The sequence below is a fragment of the Carettochelys insculpta genome, chromosome 8 (assembly GCF_033958435.1).
Source record: "Carettochelys insculpta isolate YL-2023 chromosome 8, ASM3395843v1, whole genome shotgun sequence".
NCBI lineage: Eukaryota > Metazoa > Chordata > Testudines > Carettochelyidae > Carettochelys > Carettochelys insculpta.
Genome location: NC_134144.1, coordinates 39,720,781 through 39,742,626, shown reverse-complemented (window position 1 = coordinate 39,742,626; position 21,846 = coordinate 39,720,781). Strand labels below are relative to the sequence as shown.

Below are 21,846 nucleotides of genomic sequence, written 5' to 3'. Positions count from 1 at the left end.
CATCAAGTCAGTACCACAGTTAATGATTCTATTATAGATGCTGATGCTTGCAGTTGGCAGTCACCAACACCATCAGGTACAGGCACTGTTGTCTCTCTCTTAGATGCTGAGCCAGAAGCGAGCCATCACTTGGCCCCTGTTGCATGAGTTTACTGTTGCATGAGTTTACTGTTCCCAGGAGCAGAATGAAGATTTTAGTTTTTCCCTCTAAAAAGAAAAGACTTATCAGGAATCTTATTTGGCAGAATGTTTTGATCTCCTATCTTGATTACTGGTCCTTTGTGCTAGGAAAGCACTGTCCCACTGACACTGTCAGTGAGAATTAAATGAAGGACAGTGGCTTCAGTGGCCCATTATGTTTTTTGGATGGGAGAGTGTAAGGACATCCATGCTGTCACCGCAGCCCAATCAAGACTGCTATTTGAAGATTCCCATCTTGTATGCAAAATATGCTTTCATACCTACCTAGGGTAAAATCCACCCCAACACACTTCAAGAACAGATTAGAATTTATATTAAAGTTGTGTGTGTGTACTGATACACAATACTATCTCTTGGATTATAGTAACCAGCAGTAAGAAGTGTCTAAAGAATATTTTGGAAGATATTTGTGCCGCATTCATAGCATGCACCATTCTTGTTTACAACATGGCAGACACAATTAACTGAATCTTGTAATTCTGAAATATGTTATGCTAATAAAAACATTAAAAACTTAACACGTTATTATGCGTTTGTTTATTTTCAATCAGAAGTCCAAATCCTTCAAATTGTGACATTGTTACTTGGTTCTAATGAGGATATGACAGAAAGCTTCATAATTTCAAGAAGGAAATAATCAATCTGGAACAGATGAGTTCCTTAGCAACCAAAGACCTTATTTTTATGTTGCTGTCTTCAGCAATGAAGGGAAGAAAAACATATTAATAATTAAGTAATTTGAAGTTTTCCACGATACATCAGCAGGTCTGTTTGGCCCTGATGAAAAGAAAAATCAACATTCAACACTCCAGGCATTTTCAGAATCATGAAAACCACTTTTTTGGAACTTTCATAGTAAAATGCTTCTATCTGCATGTGTACTAAAAAAACAAGTTAACACTGAAGGAGACAGTAATCCATTTATACAGCATGTCTATGAACTATTCATAACATACCTTTGAATAGTTATGAGTTTTGATTAGGGCTTTTCCAATTTTACTTGCTAAAGTTAAATCTTTTGGGTTTTTCTTTAAAGCCTGCTCGTAGATTTCTATGGCTTCTTCAGGCTAAAACAGTATGAACAAAAACAGATGGTAAATTCACAAAAAACTGTAAGAAAAGGCTTATAACGAGCTAACATTTTGATCAATCTGTTAATGCCAGAACGTGAGCTTCATTACCACTTTTCACAAGTGATGGGACTCCTCAGATGGGTCTCTACCAGACTGCTTTAAAGATTATAGCAAACTCAAAAATAAAACAGATTTACACGTCTGTGCTAAATTCCCATTAATCAGGCTGTGAGAACTCCACAAAGAAACAAACTTTAAATTAATCTTTATGTTGTCTTCGGAAATTCTTTTGCCATTTTCCTGGTTCACTAAAGTTTCAAAGAATAGCACACAACTTATTGTTGCGCTCAAGATCTCTCTTTTCTCTTCTGTTCAGCCCCGTCAGTTGAAAAGTTCAGCAAATGTCCAAAAGGAACTCAAATCACATCTTTGCTTTGGAGTTCATTCTTTTAAAAGGATGAAGGATTGAAAAAAACCCAAAAGACAAATGTTTATGCCCTAAGGTTGGGGTCATCACCTAAGCTGCATCTACACTACATTTCCCTTTCGGGAAGGGAAATGAAAATATGATCAATTGGAAATGCAAATCAGGCACTGATTATATATCATACATCTCATTTGCATAACACTGGCCACTCGCTGATCCAGAAGTGCTGTTTTTGTAAAAAATAAAAAAAAACAAGCAGTGTAAACAGGGTTCATTAAAAAACAAACCCTATCTTCAAAAGCATCCTTCTTCCTGAAAAATGAGAAAAAAAGGGTGCTTTCAAAAACAGGGTTTGTTTTTGAATGAAACCCATCTACACTACTTGTTTTGTTCCCCAAAAACAGCATTTCCAGAACATCGAGTGGCTGCCATTATGCAAGTGAGGCATGCGATATGTAGATGCAGCCCTAATCTTTATCCTCCAATAACTTACACTTCCACATCTTACTGTCCCAGAGACAGAAACCAGACCTACTGCTTAAACATCTACAAATCAGTTGCAAGCATTCCATATGTTGTCATCTGCCTTTCCAAGCCCTGAATGGGTCTCTTGTGGTATTCTTGCCTTTCTGAACTTTACCGATCTTTCCTCAAGATTGAATGAATTGTTCCTACTTTGACCAACTGAATTTACTTCAGCTTTCAACCCACAGATCCCTAGCTAATATTTGACTTGCAAATACTGATTGTACACCGAGACTGTAGTTTTCTCTTCCCTGATCATCTCAAATCGGACACTCATCCCTTAGGTTTCTTCTACTTTGAGTATATTATTTAGTCTCTAACTACTGAAGATAAAATAAAATTAATATAGTAGTTATATATTTTAAGCCAGTAAACAGACCTAAGTTTTCCTTAGCTTGCTTCATGACCATCTAGTAACAGAACCAGAACATGAGACGGTATCATGCTCTCTAATGACAGCCAATGACCTGGTTATTCTGCTCATCTTCTGTCATGATGTAGATACTTACCTCTTGAATATTCATATATGCATCACCAAGGAGGAGAAAAGTATGAGAGTTTGGCAGTTTGTCCACCAGGTCTCTGAAAACAAAAGACAAAATTTAGTTTAATTTTTTGGTTAACATTGGTAATTTGAAGAATATTTAATTTACAGTAATCATAGTTCTTTCTCCTAGTATGTCATTGTGAATCCCAACTCAGAGGGCTTTTTATATACTGCTGCTTTTGTCAGTAAAACTTTTATTGATCAGCGTGTGAAAAAAAATAGCTTCCTGACTGGCATAAGATCTACTAGCAAAAGTGCTGGTGTGGCCAGCACCACACCAACTTTAGGAGTCTCCTGCTGACATAGCTAACTCAGCTCATTGGGAGTGGTTTAATTATACCAGCAAGAGTGTAGCTGCAGAGGAGACCAGAGAAAGTCTGAAAGATCTGGTACTGTCAATGTAAATGTAAGCACTCCAGTTATGTCCAAAAGGTGCAGTTTCTTCTCCCTTTGTGTAGAATGCAGCTTTGGAAAGAACAGAAGTAAACTGACAGGTTTAAAAAATATTCAGAAATGGCTTTGGTGAATTTTACGTTATTTATTAATTCCCCTTTGTCTTTACATACCGAGCCATGCAGGGACTCCACTATGAATTCCTCAAATTTGCTCACCTTTGTGGCTCAAGTGATGGCTGCAAAATAAAATAATATATGGAGCACTGTAAAAGGAGCTAAAATGTGCTTTTCTCCATAAGCCTCAGACAAATGATGCGGAGGTTCCCAAGTTGGAGTGGATTCTGTTACCCAACAGATTAGCATTTCACTGGCCCCTTAGGAATGTGAAATGGAAGAAGACCATGACTGACTATTGACAGATGACCTGTGGATAACACTGCCAGAAGAAATTTGACTGAAATAAATGAGAATACCGAATCTTTTGTACTGGGATTTGTATAAGGTCTGAGCCATATTGAGTCACACATATTGAGAATTTTTTTCGTTTGGACAAGTAGATAATTCTAATGATTAGCTTCCTGCTCCATTCTAGAGTTTCCTGAGGATAGAAAGAACAGCGTCCATGATGCTCTGACAGCCAACCATCCTGGCCATTATTGCAGTAATTTCAAGTCTAGATGGAATACTTTATCTTGATCTTGTGACAGCAGGTCTGTATGGTCTAGAAGGAGAATTGATAGTTGTGTGAACGTCTGTAACAGGTACATCAGCCAAACTGCTTCAGCAAGTTAGGAGATATGAAGATGAGCTAGGTCTAATTTGTTCTGGCCTTTGCAAGAACTCTGTTGATTAGCAGAATCGGAAAGAGATAACAAAATAAGGCCGCAAAATTGTATTGCAAAACGAAGGCATCACACACAAATCCTGCACTCAGTCCTATAGCTGAGAGAGATTTTTGGGTTTCACTTTCAGCTATTTTGCATTTTTTTTTTTACTTCTGTAGTAAATTGGCTGAATCTGAAAACAGACCAAATGATATAAATTTAACTCAAATATTTTTCAAAACTATTCTCTAAATATCTTAGTGACCCAAAAAAGCAATGTTTCTGCAACTAAATTTGTAAGAAAAAATCACTGTTACTCATCCCTCTTCCAGAACAAAACTTGAGACATGTGGTACCTCCATAGTGGCAAAACAGGACTACCACATGATTCCCCCACTGATGGAATATTAGCTGGGAAATTAATTTAAACCATGAACACTTAAGGCTGATAACAGCTTGTCTGCTCAGAAAAACCTGTCAAGTCATTTATAGCTTTCAGAAGCATCCAGGGTAGGAGAGAGATTCCTCAAAGATGCTATTAGCTATGTAGCTTGAGGGAGAGTGGGCACATCCTTGCAGATTTATGTAGTATCTCACCAACACTCTGTCAGCATCTGTACTGCAGTGTCACAGTATCAGAAGAAATAACCCACACACCAACGTGAGATCTCAGAGATGTTTACGTATAGCTTTATGTCCACTGGTGACCATGTCCCTTGTATCAATAGCTGTTCCAGTTGTTTTCCCCCGAACACGCATATACTAATGCACTGGATGGTGACAGGGCCATGAATGCTGGTTTCATCATGACACTTCTGTCAGGATATGAGGTGCAATTCAAACTGTTTTGTTCATCAGCTGCTTTCTGAATAGGCTGATCTGAGAAAAAAAGTTGTAGAAGGCTCAACTGAAGAAGCCCAGCAAATGGTATCAAATGGTGAAGCAAATCCATATTGTCACAGCTAAGTGGGACACTGCCACATTCAGTAACAATTGAAGTGAGATGAATCAGTCCTGTGTAAGTACCACTCATTTCAGTATCACTGTGCTGCTGCTGAAATTATTCAAAACTCACATGCATGGAATGCAAGCGCATCTACAGTGGAATCCACTATCAAGGAGTTTATTCTGGCTCTGACAAACTTTATTTATCTCTGATAGGTTAAGTCACAATTTCTCATTGCTCAGCAGAAGGCCCAGCCAGTCAGAAAAAAGGCATATCTGACACTAGTTTAACTTCTCTGGTGTGATCTGCCATTGATCAGGCAGTCATCTTAATATGGGTAGACATATACGTCCTTTTCCCTTCAGTGTCAGACCACAACGGCAAGATAGTTTGTTTTAAAAAAATATATATATATATTGGTGCTATGAAGCATCCAAAGGGCAATATTGTGAACTGGTAATGGTTTGGTCCCCATCAGCTACTTCCAGCAGAACATGGTACGTACTCATGGTACAAATCAAGAGCCAAAACCAGTTCTGAGCCTGAAGTAATGAAATAAAGGAGGCAAATATTACCATCATGAACATGAGGTGTTGTGTAGCACAACAATAGGCTCCTCAGCTCAGCAATAGGCTAGAGATCACCATTCTTCTTCAAAGGAATGAATCATCAAGAACAGAAGTCTCTTTATTCTCTCACAGAACCTCTTTTGTGACTCCTAAATGAAAGACACACTTTTTTTTTTTTTAAACAAGTTCTTGTGGAAAGGGCCTCCAAAGAGAAAGCAAGAGAGAGAACAGGTAAGGTGTACAGAAAAAAAATGGGCAGGCAGCCATAGGTGCCAATGACTGGCCTTAGTTTCTCATCATGAGCAATAGAGGGGGACAAAATGGTTTCTGAATGTCCATTTTGGGATAGTTTTGATGTGGCTCTACAACAATTCATTAAACCTATATCTCTGGGGAGGAGCTTAGTGCACAATGGAAGAGAATGAGTGGTGCCTCCTAAAATACAGGTGTGGCTTTCTGAGCTGGTATTCCGATTGTGGACTGCGCGGTCCTTCTTGTGGAGCATGGCATAGGAAAGGCTTATGGTATGGTGTTGGAGTGTAAAGACAGACATTTCCCTGAAGGTGCTCTGACTGACTATGTCTACGGGGATCAGGAGCTTCACCCTCTCTGATGAAATGTGACTCCATTTGGGGGCCTGTGGGAAGGTGAACCTCCTACAGAATTAATATGACTACGACAGTAGTTAATATTGGTATTGGCCAGTCATGGCAGAACCCAGCAGTGTTCCCTCTAATTTTTTCTATCCATGAGCAGAATAAATTTCATGCCTACCAAGGCATGTGCAGATATGCACCATGAGCAGAAACATATGCTGCCCACCATGGGTGGCTGTGGGTATTTGCTATTCAGATGGACAGCACCTAAAATCTCTCCTGGGAGGCTTCCCAAGTGCTCAGCTTACAGGGAACTGGAGCTCAGTAAAGAGGCACTCCTGGAATCACCTTTAGGGTGCCATTCCTGTTTTTTGCTTGTAGCCAATGAGATGGAACTTCCTATAGATGGTTAGAAGGACATTCCTCGGGATGACGGTTCTGTCTGAAGCAGATCCAGTATTGGGTCAAGCACCAAGAAGTGGGGGGCCAATGTGGCTTCTTGAAGACACATATCGGTATCAGGAAGGGCTCATGGGTCAGTCAGTCAGTACTGGGGTTGGAACTGGTCACTGAGGTTGGCACTATCCTTGCCTTGGCTGCTGATCCCAATGTCATAGAAAGTATTGAGACTTTGTTTCTGGGCTTGGGATCCTCCTTACAGAACAGGCATTCTGTCTGCTCTGAGCTGTACACATGTGTAACATAAGTGGGTTGCTCAGCATTCAAAATGTGCGGGGCAGGTTTTTGTTTTGTTGTTTTCCCCTTCCCGCACAAGATTGAGTCAAGGGGGAGGAGGCTGGACTTGGGGCAGGGGGCTGGACTCGATGGCCTCTCGAGGTCCCTTCCAGTCCTACTATTCTATGATAAGGTCATTGATGCCAAAATTATGACTGGCGCCAGCAATCCTAGTGCTGCTGATGTTGGAGCTTTTTTAGATTTCTTCCCTCTTCTGGAACCAGAGATGTTCTGAGTGACGCGTTGCTACTGCACTTGCTGAAAAGGTACTCCAAGCTGTAGCTGAGGAGGCTCTCTCCTCTACGGTATAAGACATCTCCAAGAAGCACACCTTGAGTCTTACATCTCTCGATATTCAGGTGCGGGAGGAGGCAGCATGCCAGATAGAGCAGTTGTCAGGGTTATGACCTTCCCAAAGGCAGAAGAGATGTCTGCTGTACCTGTCAATGAAAGGCAGCAGACTGGATCCACATGGCCCCTGCACAATTGATGGCATGAAGTACTTCACCCTGCTATAAAGGAAAGCATACTACGGACTTCCCCCACATATTCCTCTCCTTTTTCCTGGCACATCCAACTGATAATTTTTTAAATGAGAAAAAAAAGTGAAATTCAAAACACAGATACAGGATGAACACTGTCAAGGTTCTGGCTTACGGCCAGGAACATTAAGAGGATTTGGCTGCTCTGCATTTTACACCCTTGCATGGGAGCATGAAGCAGCACAGGGTGCACATGCTGCCCTAGTGGATGCTGCTGATGAAATGATTCAAAACTCACACACATGGGGTACAAGTGGATCTACACTGGAATTCACTCTAACATACTTGAAGAATGGCTATTTTTCACAGTCTTACTTTTGACTGTGCTTGGACAGTCTTAACTTTTCTAAAATATTATAATCTGGGAAGGTTATCTTGGCTCAAGTATCTTCACTTAAAAAATGGCTTGAACCACTCAGTGCCTTTGAGAGTTTAGAGATTGAGAATCACAGAACTGGATATTTTAGGTGAAATTAAAGCTTTGTATTAAAATGCACACGCTTGTGCCCAGGGCCATTCCTCCCTCCAGCAAGTCACCTCAGAAAGAGTTAACTCCTTTTCTTCAGCCCAGAAATCTTCAGATGGGGATCTTCTTGTGCACAGTAGTTCTAAGCTGACTACGCAGCCAACAGGTGAACATGGGCAGCGAAATAGGGAGGAACAAGATTTTCTGCTTCACCATCACACAGGGGGACAGAAGATGACTTTGTAGGAAGAGGACGACATCTGAAGTTCCCAGTATAGGTATATTTTTAATCACACCCAATGAAATTTTTAAATAAATATGTCAATGAACCTTGCTATTTGGATTAAAAAACACAGTGCAAATTTATCTGTAGTCAAAGACCCTTTTAGTATCTGCTCTTTTTCTAAGTGTCTGTGCACGATTTGGCAACAATTACTACATAATACTGCAGGAGTTTAAATATTAAAATAGCTTTATCTTTCAGATTTATATTCTAAAAACAATACACTTTCCTTAATATTCAACTTTTCATGTTTCTCCTTTCAGACTTCCTGAGTCTAAACCATTGCTGATATAGCAACCATTCATTTGGTTATTTTTTAATATGAAAAGTGGTCTTAGGTATACAGTGCTTTGCATTGCTACTCTGAAGGATTTTGCTACATAGATACATTTAATAATTTGACTTATTTTGGAGGATGCAAACAGGGGCTTCATCAAATATTAATATTTCACACAGGGAAAGTTTAGGGTATAAACACAAAGATTTTTTTTTTTTACCTATAGCAGCTTGCATATAATTTTTTCTCTTTTCTGTACTGAAGATAAATGTCTGCCATTTTTATTTTGGCTTGTACAAAGTAAGGTTGTTCAGATGTGATATTTCTCAGCATGGTTAAGGCTTGCTCAATATCTCCTTGTGAAAGAGCCAGGTCTGCATTAGCAATCACAACTCTTAATTCTTCAGGGGTGCCAGTAAATTCATTGATGGCATCTTGCAGTACTTTAGCAGCTTCATGCTGTAAAACAATGATTTTTGTTCTTGACCTCAAGTTAATATAATGCACCTATATACAAATAAATGGATGACCACCAAGGACAACAAACATATGTGCAAATTACTTTTAAATGTTTAAGGGAAAAGTGGATTTTACTCTTGTTTAGCTGAAATCTACACAAGGTGAACAAGTAGCAGGAAGATGGCAGCAAACATAGCTGCCTGTATAAAAATTATACTACAGTATGTACTGTTATGAAACATACCTTCAAATCAAATATAATTCCAAGGTGCAGGTAATACTGAAGATCAGCTACACCAGGGCTGCGTCTAGACTAGCCCAAAACTTCAAAGGGGGCATGGTAATTAGGATGTTCATCATCATCAACATCAATACCCATGGGCTCAGGCCCTGTTGGTGTCTGATACCTCTCTCACTATTTCAATTAGGGTGTTGGGAGATTACTAATGAAGTGCTGGGGTGCACATGCAGCACTTGATTAGGCTAAATCTCCCCCACGGCAACTTCGAAGTGCCAGCTTGCGTGTAGCCACGGGTACTTTGAAGTGCCCACGCTACTTTGAAGACCCTTTACTCAAAATTTTGAGGAGTAAAGGGACTTGCGAGTAGCGTGGGCACTTCAAAGTACCCGTGACTACACGCAAGCTGGCACTCTGAAGTTGCCGCGGGGGAGATTTAGCCTAATCAAGTGCTGCATGTGCACCGCAGCACTTCATTAGTAATCTCCCAACATCCTAATTACCATGCTCCCTTCAAAGTTGGGGGGCTAGTCTAGACACAGCCTAGGCGAATACTTTAGCCAAAATGTCTCTGTGACAAAGTGGGAAATTTTCTTTATGTTTTGCATCAATGTTGCACGTGCCTCAGATTCCCCTATGTGCCACTCGTTTACCAATGTAGTGAGAAAAAGTGAAGGGGGACCATGCATAACCCTACCTAGCAGTCTGGATGCCTTGTAACATAGCAACTGATGGCCCAAAGTCCTTCCCCAGCTTTGAAGACAGCTGATTCTGGCCAAGAGGAATAGCAAGGGCTGAAGGAGTGGTCACTTCTGGATGAGATTAAGAGCATCTTTAGCTGGATGCAGAACAGTCCCAGATGGACTCTTCTAAGCCATTATGCTTACAGCCCTGGAGAACCTCTTGTTCTGTGTTTCAAGCATACAATAACCCTTCTGTTTTCACACTGGTTGAGAGTTATATATTCTAAAGATTAGGGTTGCATTGCTCCCTCTAGGTGTGGATGCTGTCCCTCCCTGGACACCCCCAATTTGGTTCAAAGCTATTGGACTCGTTGAGACACAGCTGTCCCATCCATTGGATGGTTTGAAGTAGACAGGTTGCCTCAGGACCTACTCTTTGGGGGATTGCTGCACTTCAGGGGGATGCTCATTGCTGCTCTGCTAGCTTCTAGCGTTGCTCGAGAGAAAAGAAGTCGTGAGCTTTGGGAAATGGTTAGAGTGGGGGTGGGGCAAGGAGGAGTGGGGACAGGAAGAGGTAGGAATTGGAGAGGAGGCGGAGGTCTGTCCAGAACCATGCACCATCCTAGGGACGGCCTACACTGAAGGGAGCTCATGGAGAGAGACAGGCATGCTGAAGATTTAGATGTGCACTTCCAGGAGTTAGTGGAGTCTTGGGCTCATCTCCTGAGAATGCAACGCCAAAGGAAGACTGTCATACTGAAGGAGGTGCATCATAGGGACAATACAGCACCAAGACAACATTGACCCAATGATTCTGTAACAGTCTCATACAACTACAAACATCACAATGGTTAATCATGGCATGTTAGTAAGTGATTGCAAATTGACTTTAAAGTAAATTCTCACATTTAAAGGGAAGATGAGCGTTTTTTCCCTTTGTGCATGCTCAGAGCAGTATCTGTGCATGCTATAAAAATTACCTCTGCTTTAAGAATAGAAAAGAAGGGAAGGTTACTCACCTGGTGCTGTCACTGCACTCCTTTGAGAGGAGTATCCCTGCAGGTGCTCAACCATTGGTCTGGGTGCCATCCTGGCACCTTCAGTTGGAGACCTGTCCAGCAGTCCTGTGCAAAGTGTGTACGCATGGTGCCGCCGCTGCTCACCACGGCAGTTGGAACCACATATGCTTGGCCCACACCCTCCAGTTCCTTAGCTACCACAAATTCTGATGCCTCCAAAGCAGAGGGAAGGAAAGAGGGTAATGGAGCACCCAACAGGGACACTCGTCTCAAAGAACTTCAGTGACTGCATCAGGTGACTAACCTTCCCTCTTTCAGCAGATGTTCCTGTGGGTGCTCCACCATTGGTGACTAAATAGCAGTAGCCCTTAGGGCTTCAGAATGTCAAAAGGTTGAAGACACCCACTTGAGTGTCTACTCGAGCCCTGTGTAAGGCCACAGCAGTTAAATGAATGTGTGACAGGATGCCCATGTGGCAGCCCTACAAATTTCTAGTAAAGGCTCATTGTGCGAAAAGGAAGTGGAAGTTAATACAGCAGTGGTGGAATGACCTATTAAGGGACAACGGGGTTGTATCGTTCTATGCTCATAATAAAGTTTTAAGCAATTAATGACCCACCAGGATAGCCTCTGCTTTGATTTTGGTAGTCCCTTACGATGATTATCTATAGACACAAATCATCATGTTATTTTCCTAGACTTTAATTCTAAGTAGTACACTAGGGCTCTTCCAACCTCCAACACGTGCATGGCTGACACAAAGGTGTTGGCATGAAGTTTTGGGAAAAAGACTGGTAGTGGATGTGATCATTAATATGAAAAGAGAATATCTTCAGAAGAAAATGTGGGTGTGGGGGTAACATGACATCTTTAAAAAATGTGGTATAGGGTGGTTCAGAGATGAGAGCCACTATATCTCCTACAAGATGTGATCACCATCAGGAAAGGCAACTTTCATCGATAGATTAACCAAGAAGCAGGAAATGAGATGTTTAAATGATGTCAATAATTGGATGAGGTTTAGGTCCCATGGGCTACCAGGGGGATTTCACTTCTGGGTGGAGAATGTGTGGTCCTTTCAGGAAGTGCTTTGTTATGAGACGCACAAAAACAGAGCCATATTCTGTTCTCTGATGTAAGACCACTATTGCGGCGAGGTGTACTCTAATGGAACTCAAAGAGAAGCCTGCTTGTGTCAAGGGAAGTAAATAGTCAAGCACTGATTTGATCGGTGCAGTCATTGGTCTGTGTGTTCCCTAGCACACCACATGGTAAAATCACTTCCACTTGTAGTTATATGAATATTGTGTAGACGACTCCATACTATGCAGTAAGATTGTTGGACTTGATTCAAACAGTCTACTTCTGCAGACACAAGCCATTGAGGAACCACACTGTGAGTCAGAATCTTCGTAAATCTGGGTGTAAGTGGTGACCTGGTTCTATGGTGATCAGGCTGTGAAGAAAAAAAGCTGAATCATGGCACGTGTGAACATGTGTATGGTGAATGAGAACCAAGGCTGTCTTGGCCAAGATGGTACTATGAGAATTATATTCGCTCAGTCTGTGCACATTTTCTGTATCACCCTAGAGAGGAGAGGAGTGGGTAGGAAGGCATAACAATGTTTGTTTCCACCAGTTAATGCTGAATGCAGCTCCCTGTGATCTTCATCGCACCACTGCCCTCAAAACAGAAGAGAGCACTCTTCATATTCTGGGACTTTGAAAAAAAGTCTACCACAGGTTGTCCCCAACTGAGGAATATGTCCTGTAGAATGGAAGTATTGATTTCCCATTTATGTTGTTACAGAAAACACCTGAATCAGACATCTGCCATAGAGATGTGCGCTCCAGGTATGTGAGCTGCTGAGATTTGTATATGTGGAAATTCCATACATATATTCTCTGACAGCTCATCTAAGTCTAAGGTGTGGGAAGTCCTCATCAGAGACATGCTGTTCGCAGATGATGCTGTAGTGTCTCACACAGAAAACCAGCTTCAAAAACTGCTGGATCAGTTCTCCAAAGCGTGCAAGGACTCCGGGCTTACCATCAGCCTAAAGAAGACAAACGTACTCGGTCAGGATGTTGCTGAATCCCCATCAATCAGCATTGACAACTATACGTTAGAGGTCGTCCACGAGTTCGTTTACCTCAGGTCCACCATCACTGACACCCTGTCGTTGGACGCTGAGCTAAACAGGAGGATCGGAAAAGCGGACACAACTCTGTCCAGACTCAGCAAGAGAGTGTGGAATAACAACAAGCTGTACACGCACACCAAAATGCAAGTCTACAGAGCCTGCATCCTCAGCACCCTCCTTGATGGCAGTGAGACTTGGACCCTGTATGCCCGCCAGGAAAAGAGGCTGAATGATTTCCACTTGCGCTGCCTCAGGCACATCCTTGGAATATCATGGAAGGACAGACTGACCAACACCGCCGTCCTCGAGCAAGCTGGAATCCCAACCATGCACACCCTCCTCAGGCAGCGCTGGCTTGGCCACGTCCACAGGATGAATGTTGGAAAGATTCCAAAAGACATCCTGTATGGTGAGCTAGCCTCTGGCAAAAGACCTCCCAAACGCCCCCAGTTGCGCTACAAAGATGTCTGCAAGAGAGACTTCAGAGAGGTAGACATCAAGCTGGACAACTGGAAAGAACTAGCAGACGACCGCAGCAGATGGAGGCAGGGGTTACACAAGGGCCTTCAGAAGGGCGAGATGAGGATCAGACAGCTAGCAGAGGAGAAGCGAGTGCACAGAAAGCAAACTAAGGACTTGCCAGACACCCGCCACATCTGCAAGAGATGCAGCAATGTCTGTCACTCTCGTGTGGGTCTTCATAGTCACAGTAGATGCTGTAAATGAAGTCCTCAATTGAAACTATAAAGGGCGCGATCCATAGTCTATGCAGACTGAAGGATGCCTACTACTATTATCTCTGAATATAGTGAGTGAGAACTGGCTGAAACCTGGCTCTTCCCTGCCTGTTTATATAAAACATGCAAGCCATGTTGTTCATCATCACTTGTACATGCTAGTCTTTTAACAGAGGTGGGAAAATGTCAGCAAGCATAATGGACTGCTTGAATCCTGAACAGATATAGAGAGCAGCCTCCTGCAACACTGGCTGATTGGTTGAGCAGATGTGCACCCAGCCCATGCGAGATGCATCAGTAGTAAGGAATTGCAGTGGGTTCTGCGGCATAAATGAGATGCCCGAGCAAATACTAGTTGGCTGTGTCCCCCGGTCTAGTGAGTGCTTTACCACACTTGGCACGCTGCGCTTCATCATTGTGGGATGCTTGTGAAGTCTGAATATTGCATATGCACTACCATAGCCATAGCCGTAGATCATGCCGCAGTCAGCAGCGTCAAGTGTCTCTCATAATGCTGTGCAGACGATAGACTGTCCTTCTCCCACAATTGTTCTAAATTGTGGTCTTTTAGGTTCTGGAACATCATGCACAAAGTCAAGGAGTCTGGTATAGTTTCTGTCATTGCATTGGTTAGAAGGGCTGAGTAGCTGGAAACCTGGAACTACAAAAGTTGATGAGGTATACACCTTCCGACCAAAAAGAGAATCTTTTGCTGTCCTTATCTGTTGGCATTGATTGAAAAGTGTTGTCTGCTTTGTTGGTGAGCCACATCTATCACTAAGAAGTTTGGGGCTGATTGGGTAAAAAGGAAATGTGATCCTTTCAGTGGTACGTAATATTTCCTATCAGCTCTTTCACAAGTTGGCTGTATGGTAACAGGTGTTTGCCATATTGTCTTTGTTAGATCTAGAATTGCCAAGGTGACAGGGAGTGCAATTTTGGCAGATGTTGCCATTTGTAAAATGTCGCTAAGCTCGTGTTGTGTTTTGGAAACCACCTCTACAGCTATTTTAAGCTCGGCCACTACACTGCAGAAGAGCTCTTGGAAGAGTGACACATCAGTAGCAGCTGATGGAGCAGTTGGCATTACCACGTCATCCAACGATGAAGACGAGTGAGTTAGGTATGACACATCCGGGGACACCTCCAGCTCAGGATAAGTCACTTGGTATATTCGTTCCTCTGCCATCCATGGAAGAGTGTCTGGTTGATGCCTCTGTCGACTAATGTATCTCCTAGGGCTAGCATAGCAACTGGAGTGTGCCTTGTATGAACTACAGGGACTCCAGTACAACAGTGGATAGGGCCAGGAAGGTGTCATCCAGGGATGTCCATATCACTGAAGCATACTACAATGATGTAGGGCCCACAATAAAGACAGCAGCACCAGAGAAACGCACAGACAAGGAGACACATGAGGAGAAAAGGGTGCTTATCTGCCATTATCATCACTTGAGAATTGTGATAGTGCCAGTGCTGTGAATTGTGATGCCCTCTGATATGGAAAAATGTTGGTACTGAATAGCAGAAATTATGGTGTAGAAGACAATACCAGGTCACTGTGCACTCTGGAAGAGATTGGCACAGATGATGAAGGCAGTACCAGTGGTGTTAGCTGTATCAGTGCAGGAGTGGAGAACACTGTCAGTGCCAGGGGTAGTTTGGTGTTCAGTGCCATGTGGCTGCCCAGCACTGGTAATGCATTTGGTGCCAAAGGTGCCAGAGCTGTAGATGGTGCCAAAGGTGCCATTGTTTTGGGCAGTGTAGTTGGTGCTGTGGCCAACTTTGACTGTTTTGTGCCCCGGGCCTCAGTGCCCATGTGGTAGTTACAGGACTTATGTGCTGAATGGCCTGTACCTAAGGTGATGAGGGCATCATATATACTAATATAAAGGGCCCTGTGTGCCACTGAGGTGACTGACTGTTGACCATTTCTTAGCACGGTGATCTCTGCAAGGCACGGATGCACTCCTCTTTTTTGGTACCAATTTTGTATGGGGAAACCGAGAGGGAGATGAAACTGGTGTTGGCTGTTTGCCCAAGTCCAAGGATGTCCTGAGAGACTTCTCCATTAAAATGAGTTTGAGTTTCAAGTCTCTATCCCCATGAGCCCTAGCTTTTAGTTTGCCTCTGGGAGGGTATTTCTGAGGGATGTAGGATTTCTCCCAAGCAGTGGACTCATTATGCGTGCCCATCTGATACCAGCACAGCACCACGGCAAGTAGAACACCACTTAAAGCCAGGTGAACACAGCATTTTAAACAAAGAAGAAAAAAAAATTGAATACATTATTCTCAATAACTAATTTAAGTCTAACTGCACTATTCTAAATAACAACAAATAACTATGAACTATTTCTAATACTATTTTTTTGCAGATGACTGCAGAGCTCCATCTCAAGCCGGGATAGTAAAGAAGGAACTGGAGGGCACAGGCCATGCATACACAGTTCCAACTGCCACGCTGTGCCGCAATGCACCAGACTGCTGGACAAATCTCCAACTGAAGGCGCCTGGATGGCACACACACTAATGGCAGAGCACCTGCAATGACACCTCTCAAAGAATTTGTATGTGTGTCCCAGAACAGCCTCAGAACCAAACTCCAAAAACCCATGAAATCAAGTATTTCTAGGTCTGTAGAATTGTTAAGTTTGCTAAAGTTAAGGCTTCTTGTTAAGTACAGTAGATGTTTGCCATGGACTTGATCAGAGGTAAATGCCTTTGTTAATGGAATAAAGGAGGTTTATATTGTGATTCAAATATACACTGTATTTTATTAAACTGCTCATTGTCATACCTGTTCTCCATTCAAGCGATGAGCATCTACCAATTCCAGGAAGACAGATACACGATCACTTGCATCAATTTCATCTATTTTTGCTTTTGAGAAAGCCACAGCTCTCCTCATTCCAGGCAAACTCATTGCCATCTGCAAGGTCTTAATAGCTTCTGATATTTCTCCCATCTTCTTTTGGGTCTGGGCTTTAATTAAGTGATATAAGGGATGTTCTCTCACCTGAAATATAACACATTTCAATCAGTTTCTGTATTCCTCCTTATTGTTTAAAAATTAAATTATTCCTAAAGATGTTTATTTGCTAATTTGTCTAAAATATATTTAGAAAGAGATAATGAATGCTAATAATCCATGTTATACTTGTCTAGCAAATGCAGTATTACTTTCATCAATATAGCTGTATTCAAAGAATGTGCAAAACAATTTTTTAAATTAAAACCTCATAAACAATACAAAGGAAACAAACAAACAAACAATCTCACGAGTCAGAACCTTGAACTTGAGATGAAAAAGCGTGCACGACACCAGGTGTTCCCAACCTTGTGAATAAGACAGCACACTTCAGTGAGACAATTCTACAGTACACCCATTTTTTCAGCTGAATCAACTGCTCAAAAACAACACATTTACTTATATTTACTATGGTTACAGTATTACTCAAGAGATTTACAACACAGTAGAGCATACAACAAGCAAAACATGATCAAATGCATTAATGTTTCAAATCCACCACAGAATACGCCCTCTTAGACAGCAGACATTTTCAAAATCTGCTCAATGGTATGCTAGGGACGTTGAGTAAACAAGTAACCACAGAAAGCAGGCTACCCTCCCCACCAGCCCATTGGAGCCACAACACTGCATTTAAGCCACCTCCCTGCTCCTGCCCTCCCTCCCCCTTGCCACAACAGAGAGTAGAAGCAGACTCCCCGCCAGCTCATTCGGCCTGGAAGCAGTATTTCAGTTGCCTCCGAGCACAAACAGCGTCCTGTGGGGTCTGCATTTCTACTCACAGAGACTCTGCAAAGAGCCACCACAAGGGGAACCGACGAATCCCGTGCCAGCTGGGACTAAGGCAGCCTTGCCACTTGAGCCCCAGCTGGCATGGAACTGTCAAATTTCCTTCCCACAGTGGCTCTGCAAAGAGCCACAGTGAGGGGAAATGGATGTAATTTCACAGCACACCTGGACAGTTATCAGAGCGCACCAGTGTGACGCGGCAGACTGGTTGAAAACTACTGCACTGGACCACTAGTTAGAATGAATCTGCTTTTTACAGATGTTTTCCAAGTGTTTTCCCTCCTGAACTGTACACAACAGCACATATGCTTCAGTAAATTGGTACAGTAGTTTAAAACAGAAGTGGATCATTCCAGGATATATCTAATTTGGCAATTAACTTATACGCACAAACCCAATGTGGCATTCATCCACACCACCAGCTTGAATTGGTATGTTTTGATATTAAGTGGATCAGATGGAAAGTGTAAACTTCAAGCACATTGTATGATTTTTTTTTTCCTTCAGCTTCCCTATACCAGTCTTTGGAGAACAGGAGATGATGTGAAAAATATTTCAGAAAGGAAATAACAAGCTTGTCTCACATCAGCCTTCCTGCAAATCGCTATTAGGATACTCATACAGAATTCAGTCTTGCAAAATGGTGAACATTTGGCCCTCGCCCAGCAAACCACTTAACTCTAAGCATGTAAGAACAGGCTGAATCTCTCTCTCTCATCCAGCACTCTCAGGACCTGACTGGTACCAGACAAGAAAATGTGCCAGACCAGGGGAGCTCAATACTGTCCACCCCATTACCTACACTTCCACTTCTTACTGGGCTCTGAGAAGACAGCTGGGGTAAATTGCAGCTAAACAGCAGCACAGAACACTGACAGCCAAGACTGGTGGCTATAAACAAACTTCACGGGACCACAGAAAACTTGGCACACACCCATGGTAAGTGATCATCTGGCTAACTAAAATCGTGCCAAATTATGGATGCTGCCATATGAGGGAGTTCCACATTAGAGAGGTTCAACCTGTAGTGCAGTGACTTCAATGGACCTGAGATCTCAGTACTTTTCATGGTACTGAGGCCCTGAACCATTACCAGGCCCTGAATCAACCACAACAGTTGAGTGGGAAAAGCCACTGCAGAACTATCGCTGCTTAGTGTGCTAGTTTTGCTGACCATGGAACAAACAAAATACCAACAGTAACAATTGTTCCCAGGTTTCTTGCACAGCAATACAACTTTGGGCCATCTATCTTATATTTTCTCTTTCAAACCTTTCATAACTTTGTTGTGAGATGTCTCTGGAACTACAGAGATTCTCTATACAGTCTTCTCCCGCTTTATGAGGGTAATTCGTTCCTGAAAAACTCCTCTTCGGGACAATTCTTGTAAGTCGAAAATGTAATTACCGTTAATTTCAATGGGAAAAAATTGTGTGTTCCTGAGCCCCAAAATTTACTTACGCTTACCTGGCAGAGGGCACAGCTGCGCAGAGCAGGTGGCAGCGGCCTCCTAGATGCCCGGGGAGTGAGTGGCAGGGGTGGGGCCAGGATGAACTGTGTGCCCAGCAGCCACATCTCCCAGGAGCACCTGGGAGTGGCCACAGCTGCTGCAGCGCTGAGGCGGACACCAGACCAGCCCCGGGTAAAGGCTGGGCTGGGGGGTCCGGGAAACCGATGCCAGGTGGTAAGCAGCGCCTGCAGCACAGCTGTGCAGGGTGGGCAGCAGCAGCCCCCTAGCCGCCTGCGGAACGAGCAAGAGGGGCAGGGCCAGGATGAACTGTGCGCCAAACAGTCACATCTCCCAGGAGCGCCTGGGAGCCTGCAGCTACCGGCTGGGCTGGGGTGTGCCACTGCTGCAGCGCCAAGGCAGAGACCAGACAAGCCCCAGGTAAAGGCTGGGCTGGGGGCTCTGGGAAACTGCCACCAGACGGCAAGCGGTGCCCGAGGCACAGCTGTGCAGGGTGGGCAGAGGAGACCGCCTAGCTGCCCAAGGAGCGAGAAGCAGAGGCAGGGCCAGGATGGGTTGACTTTCTCCAGCTGCAGGGTGTCCGCATTCCACCGAGGCACTCGTAAACTCGAGTAAATGTCTTGTAAGGTGAAGTAGTGGTCCTTAATCAAGCTGTTCATAAACCTGAATTCTCGTAGCCCAAATGGGCATATCTCAGGGTTTGACTGTACAGTAATAATACTTATACTATAATATAATACTTACTTCTGTTAATCATTCTCTAGAGGGAGAAATTAGAAAAGGAAAAAAAAACTTTCTTCTGTACTTCAAGAAAATTCTGATACTTTGGGGGTGATTTAATAGGCAAATGTTGAGTCCTGACTTCATCACACTCCCAACTGCCTGGCAATTAAAATTATTCATTTGGCAAATATGTTCAGATGCCAAGCTTGCAGTGAAAAGGTAACTAAGTATTAAAATCATGCATCTTGCTGTGCAAACTGTGGCAGAAGTCTTGCAGAATGGACTGAATACAACAATTTAATTCCATTGCTCAAACTCACCTCAAAATTGTAGCTCAAACAGAGTTCCAGGGATTGAGAACAGAGCTTAAAATTGTTTTGGGACAAATGAACCTGAGCCATAAGTAAATGAGCATCTGGATAAGAAGGATTCTGTTCAAGGCAATGCTGTAGAATACTGCGGGATGCCTCAATATCACCTAATGATTTAAAAAAAGTGAAAAACAAGAAAACAAAAATCAAAGCCCAGTGCTGAAGTCAAGTGCCTTTTAGTTAAGCCAGAGCTGCACTAAAAATTCGCAACACAGAGCAATGCAGTTAAGCCAACTTAACTCCCAACCAGTGTAAGGAGGAGGATTATCTACATTAAAACACCTACTAACACGATAGCATTTCATATATTTTACCAACAAAGCCCTCAGAGCTTGCTTTTAGGATATGCATATATTTAACATTGTTGATGATCTCAGCTACTGAATAATTTTTATCCTGCATTTGTGAGTGGGCAACAAAACCACAAAGTAGATAGAAATTGCTTCATTATCCCAGTCCCTGAGTCATAGAGTCCTGATTTCTGTTTTAAAAGGCTTCACTTCACAGGAAAATCAATGTTACATTTCTGTTTTTTCACAAGTCCCTTTTAATGTAACTATAAAGCAAAAATAATAACAATAATAATTTTAGTAATGTGTCAGAAAAGAACAGACTAAGGAATCAGCTAATAATATTTTAGTCATACAGTAGTTTACAATGGAGAAAAATATATTTTAAATTTATCTAAGAAAACATATTTGCATTTTTGCATCATACACATCTTACCTGATAAGTATTTCACCTTTGCAATTAAAAAGACAGCATGTTGAAGACCTGGCACAGTTTTTACCACAGTTTCAAGAACTGAGGAACAGTGTTTGAGCAGTGGTGAAGGGAGCTGTCCTGGATTCACAGGCTAGAAAGAGAAGAACATATTGACTCAAATTCATTAGGAGCATGAAGTAGTAAAAAGAAAGTGCTACTAATGTTGCTCAGCTGAAGAATCCAAAAAATTTAAGAAGTGAAAAAGCATATGACACTATGAAGTGAAATAAAAAAAAAAAAAAAAAAAGGGCAAATTTTACTCATATTATTCCAGTGCAAATGAATAGAACAGTTATTAAGGTCAGTGGGACATGACCAGTGTTAAGATGTGCACAAATAAAATCAGAATTGGGCCTTTTCTCTCTGGCTGTACACAAACTGGTCCATTACACTGGGGCCAGATTATTCCAAATTATGGCAGCAGTTTGGCTTGAGGTGAATCAAAGCATGTATATGCAGGAAGGAAAAGGTAAGCAGGAGGTCTGTGTGAACATGAGCTCTGCCATGCTCTTTCCTCACTCCCTCGGGGTCCCAGAAGACCTCTACCACAGCACCTCTATGTTGTTGGGAGTCAGCAGCACACTGAGAGCAAGAAGGGGGAAACTCAGCTACTGATCTCATAGGAATATGAGGATTTTGATGTTGGTGGGATCCTTTTGAAAAGGCTCCCCACGTAGACAAGCCGCGGAGGAGAGAAAAGTGGCAATTTCAAAGTGCCACAGCTGGTGGCATGCTAATGAGGTGCTGAATATGCATTTCCGTGCCTCACTAGTATTCTTCGATTTGGCTATTAGCATGGCCATTTCAAAGTTTTTGGAAAGTGTAGACACAGCCATGATGGTAGCAGGCTATTCATCTTCTCCATTTTCCAATTCTGCAGACCAATAAAAAGTGTGTACCTTTCTAAGAAGAAATGTTTTTCAGATGAGATGCTGCTTAAAAAACAGATTTACATGTCTTATGTGTGCTATTTTATTTACTATACAGCCCCATCTTTTTGGACTTAAACCTATG

The 21,846-nt window shown here is 42.5% G+C and overlaps 1 protein-coding gene across 6 annotated transcripts in view; it reads right to left on the bottom strand.

The window, feature by feature from the left end:
• The window catches only part of TTC21B (tetratricopeptide repeat domain 21B), a 77,070-nt gene that overhangs the window by 28,140 nt on the left and 27,084 nt on the right, over positions 1 to 21,846 (bottom strand). For all 6 annotated transcript variants that reach the window (XM_075000603.1, XM_075000601.1, XM_075000605.1 and 3 more), the window contains 6 exons: positions 20,794 to 20,923; positions 20,017 to 20,174; positions 16,486 to 16,704; positions 8,627 to 8,865; positions 2,736 to 2,808; positions 1,158 to 1,268 (listed from right to left, as the gene is read on the bottom strand). In XM_075000603.1, the coding sequence (XP_074856704.1) occupies positions 1,158 to 1,268; positions 2,736 to 2,808; positions 8,627 to 8,865; positions 16,486 to 16,704; positions 20,017 to 20,174; positions 20,794 to 20,923 (930 nt within the window). The remainder of the gene's footprint in view (positions 1 to 1,157; positions 1,269 to 2,735; positions 2,809 to 8,626; positions 8,866 to 16,485; positions 16,705 to 20,016; positions 20,175 to 20,793; positions 20,924 to 21,846) is intronic.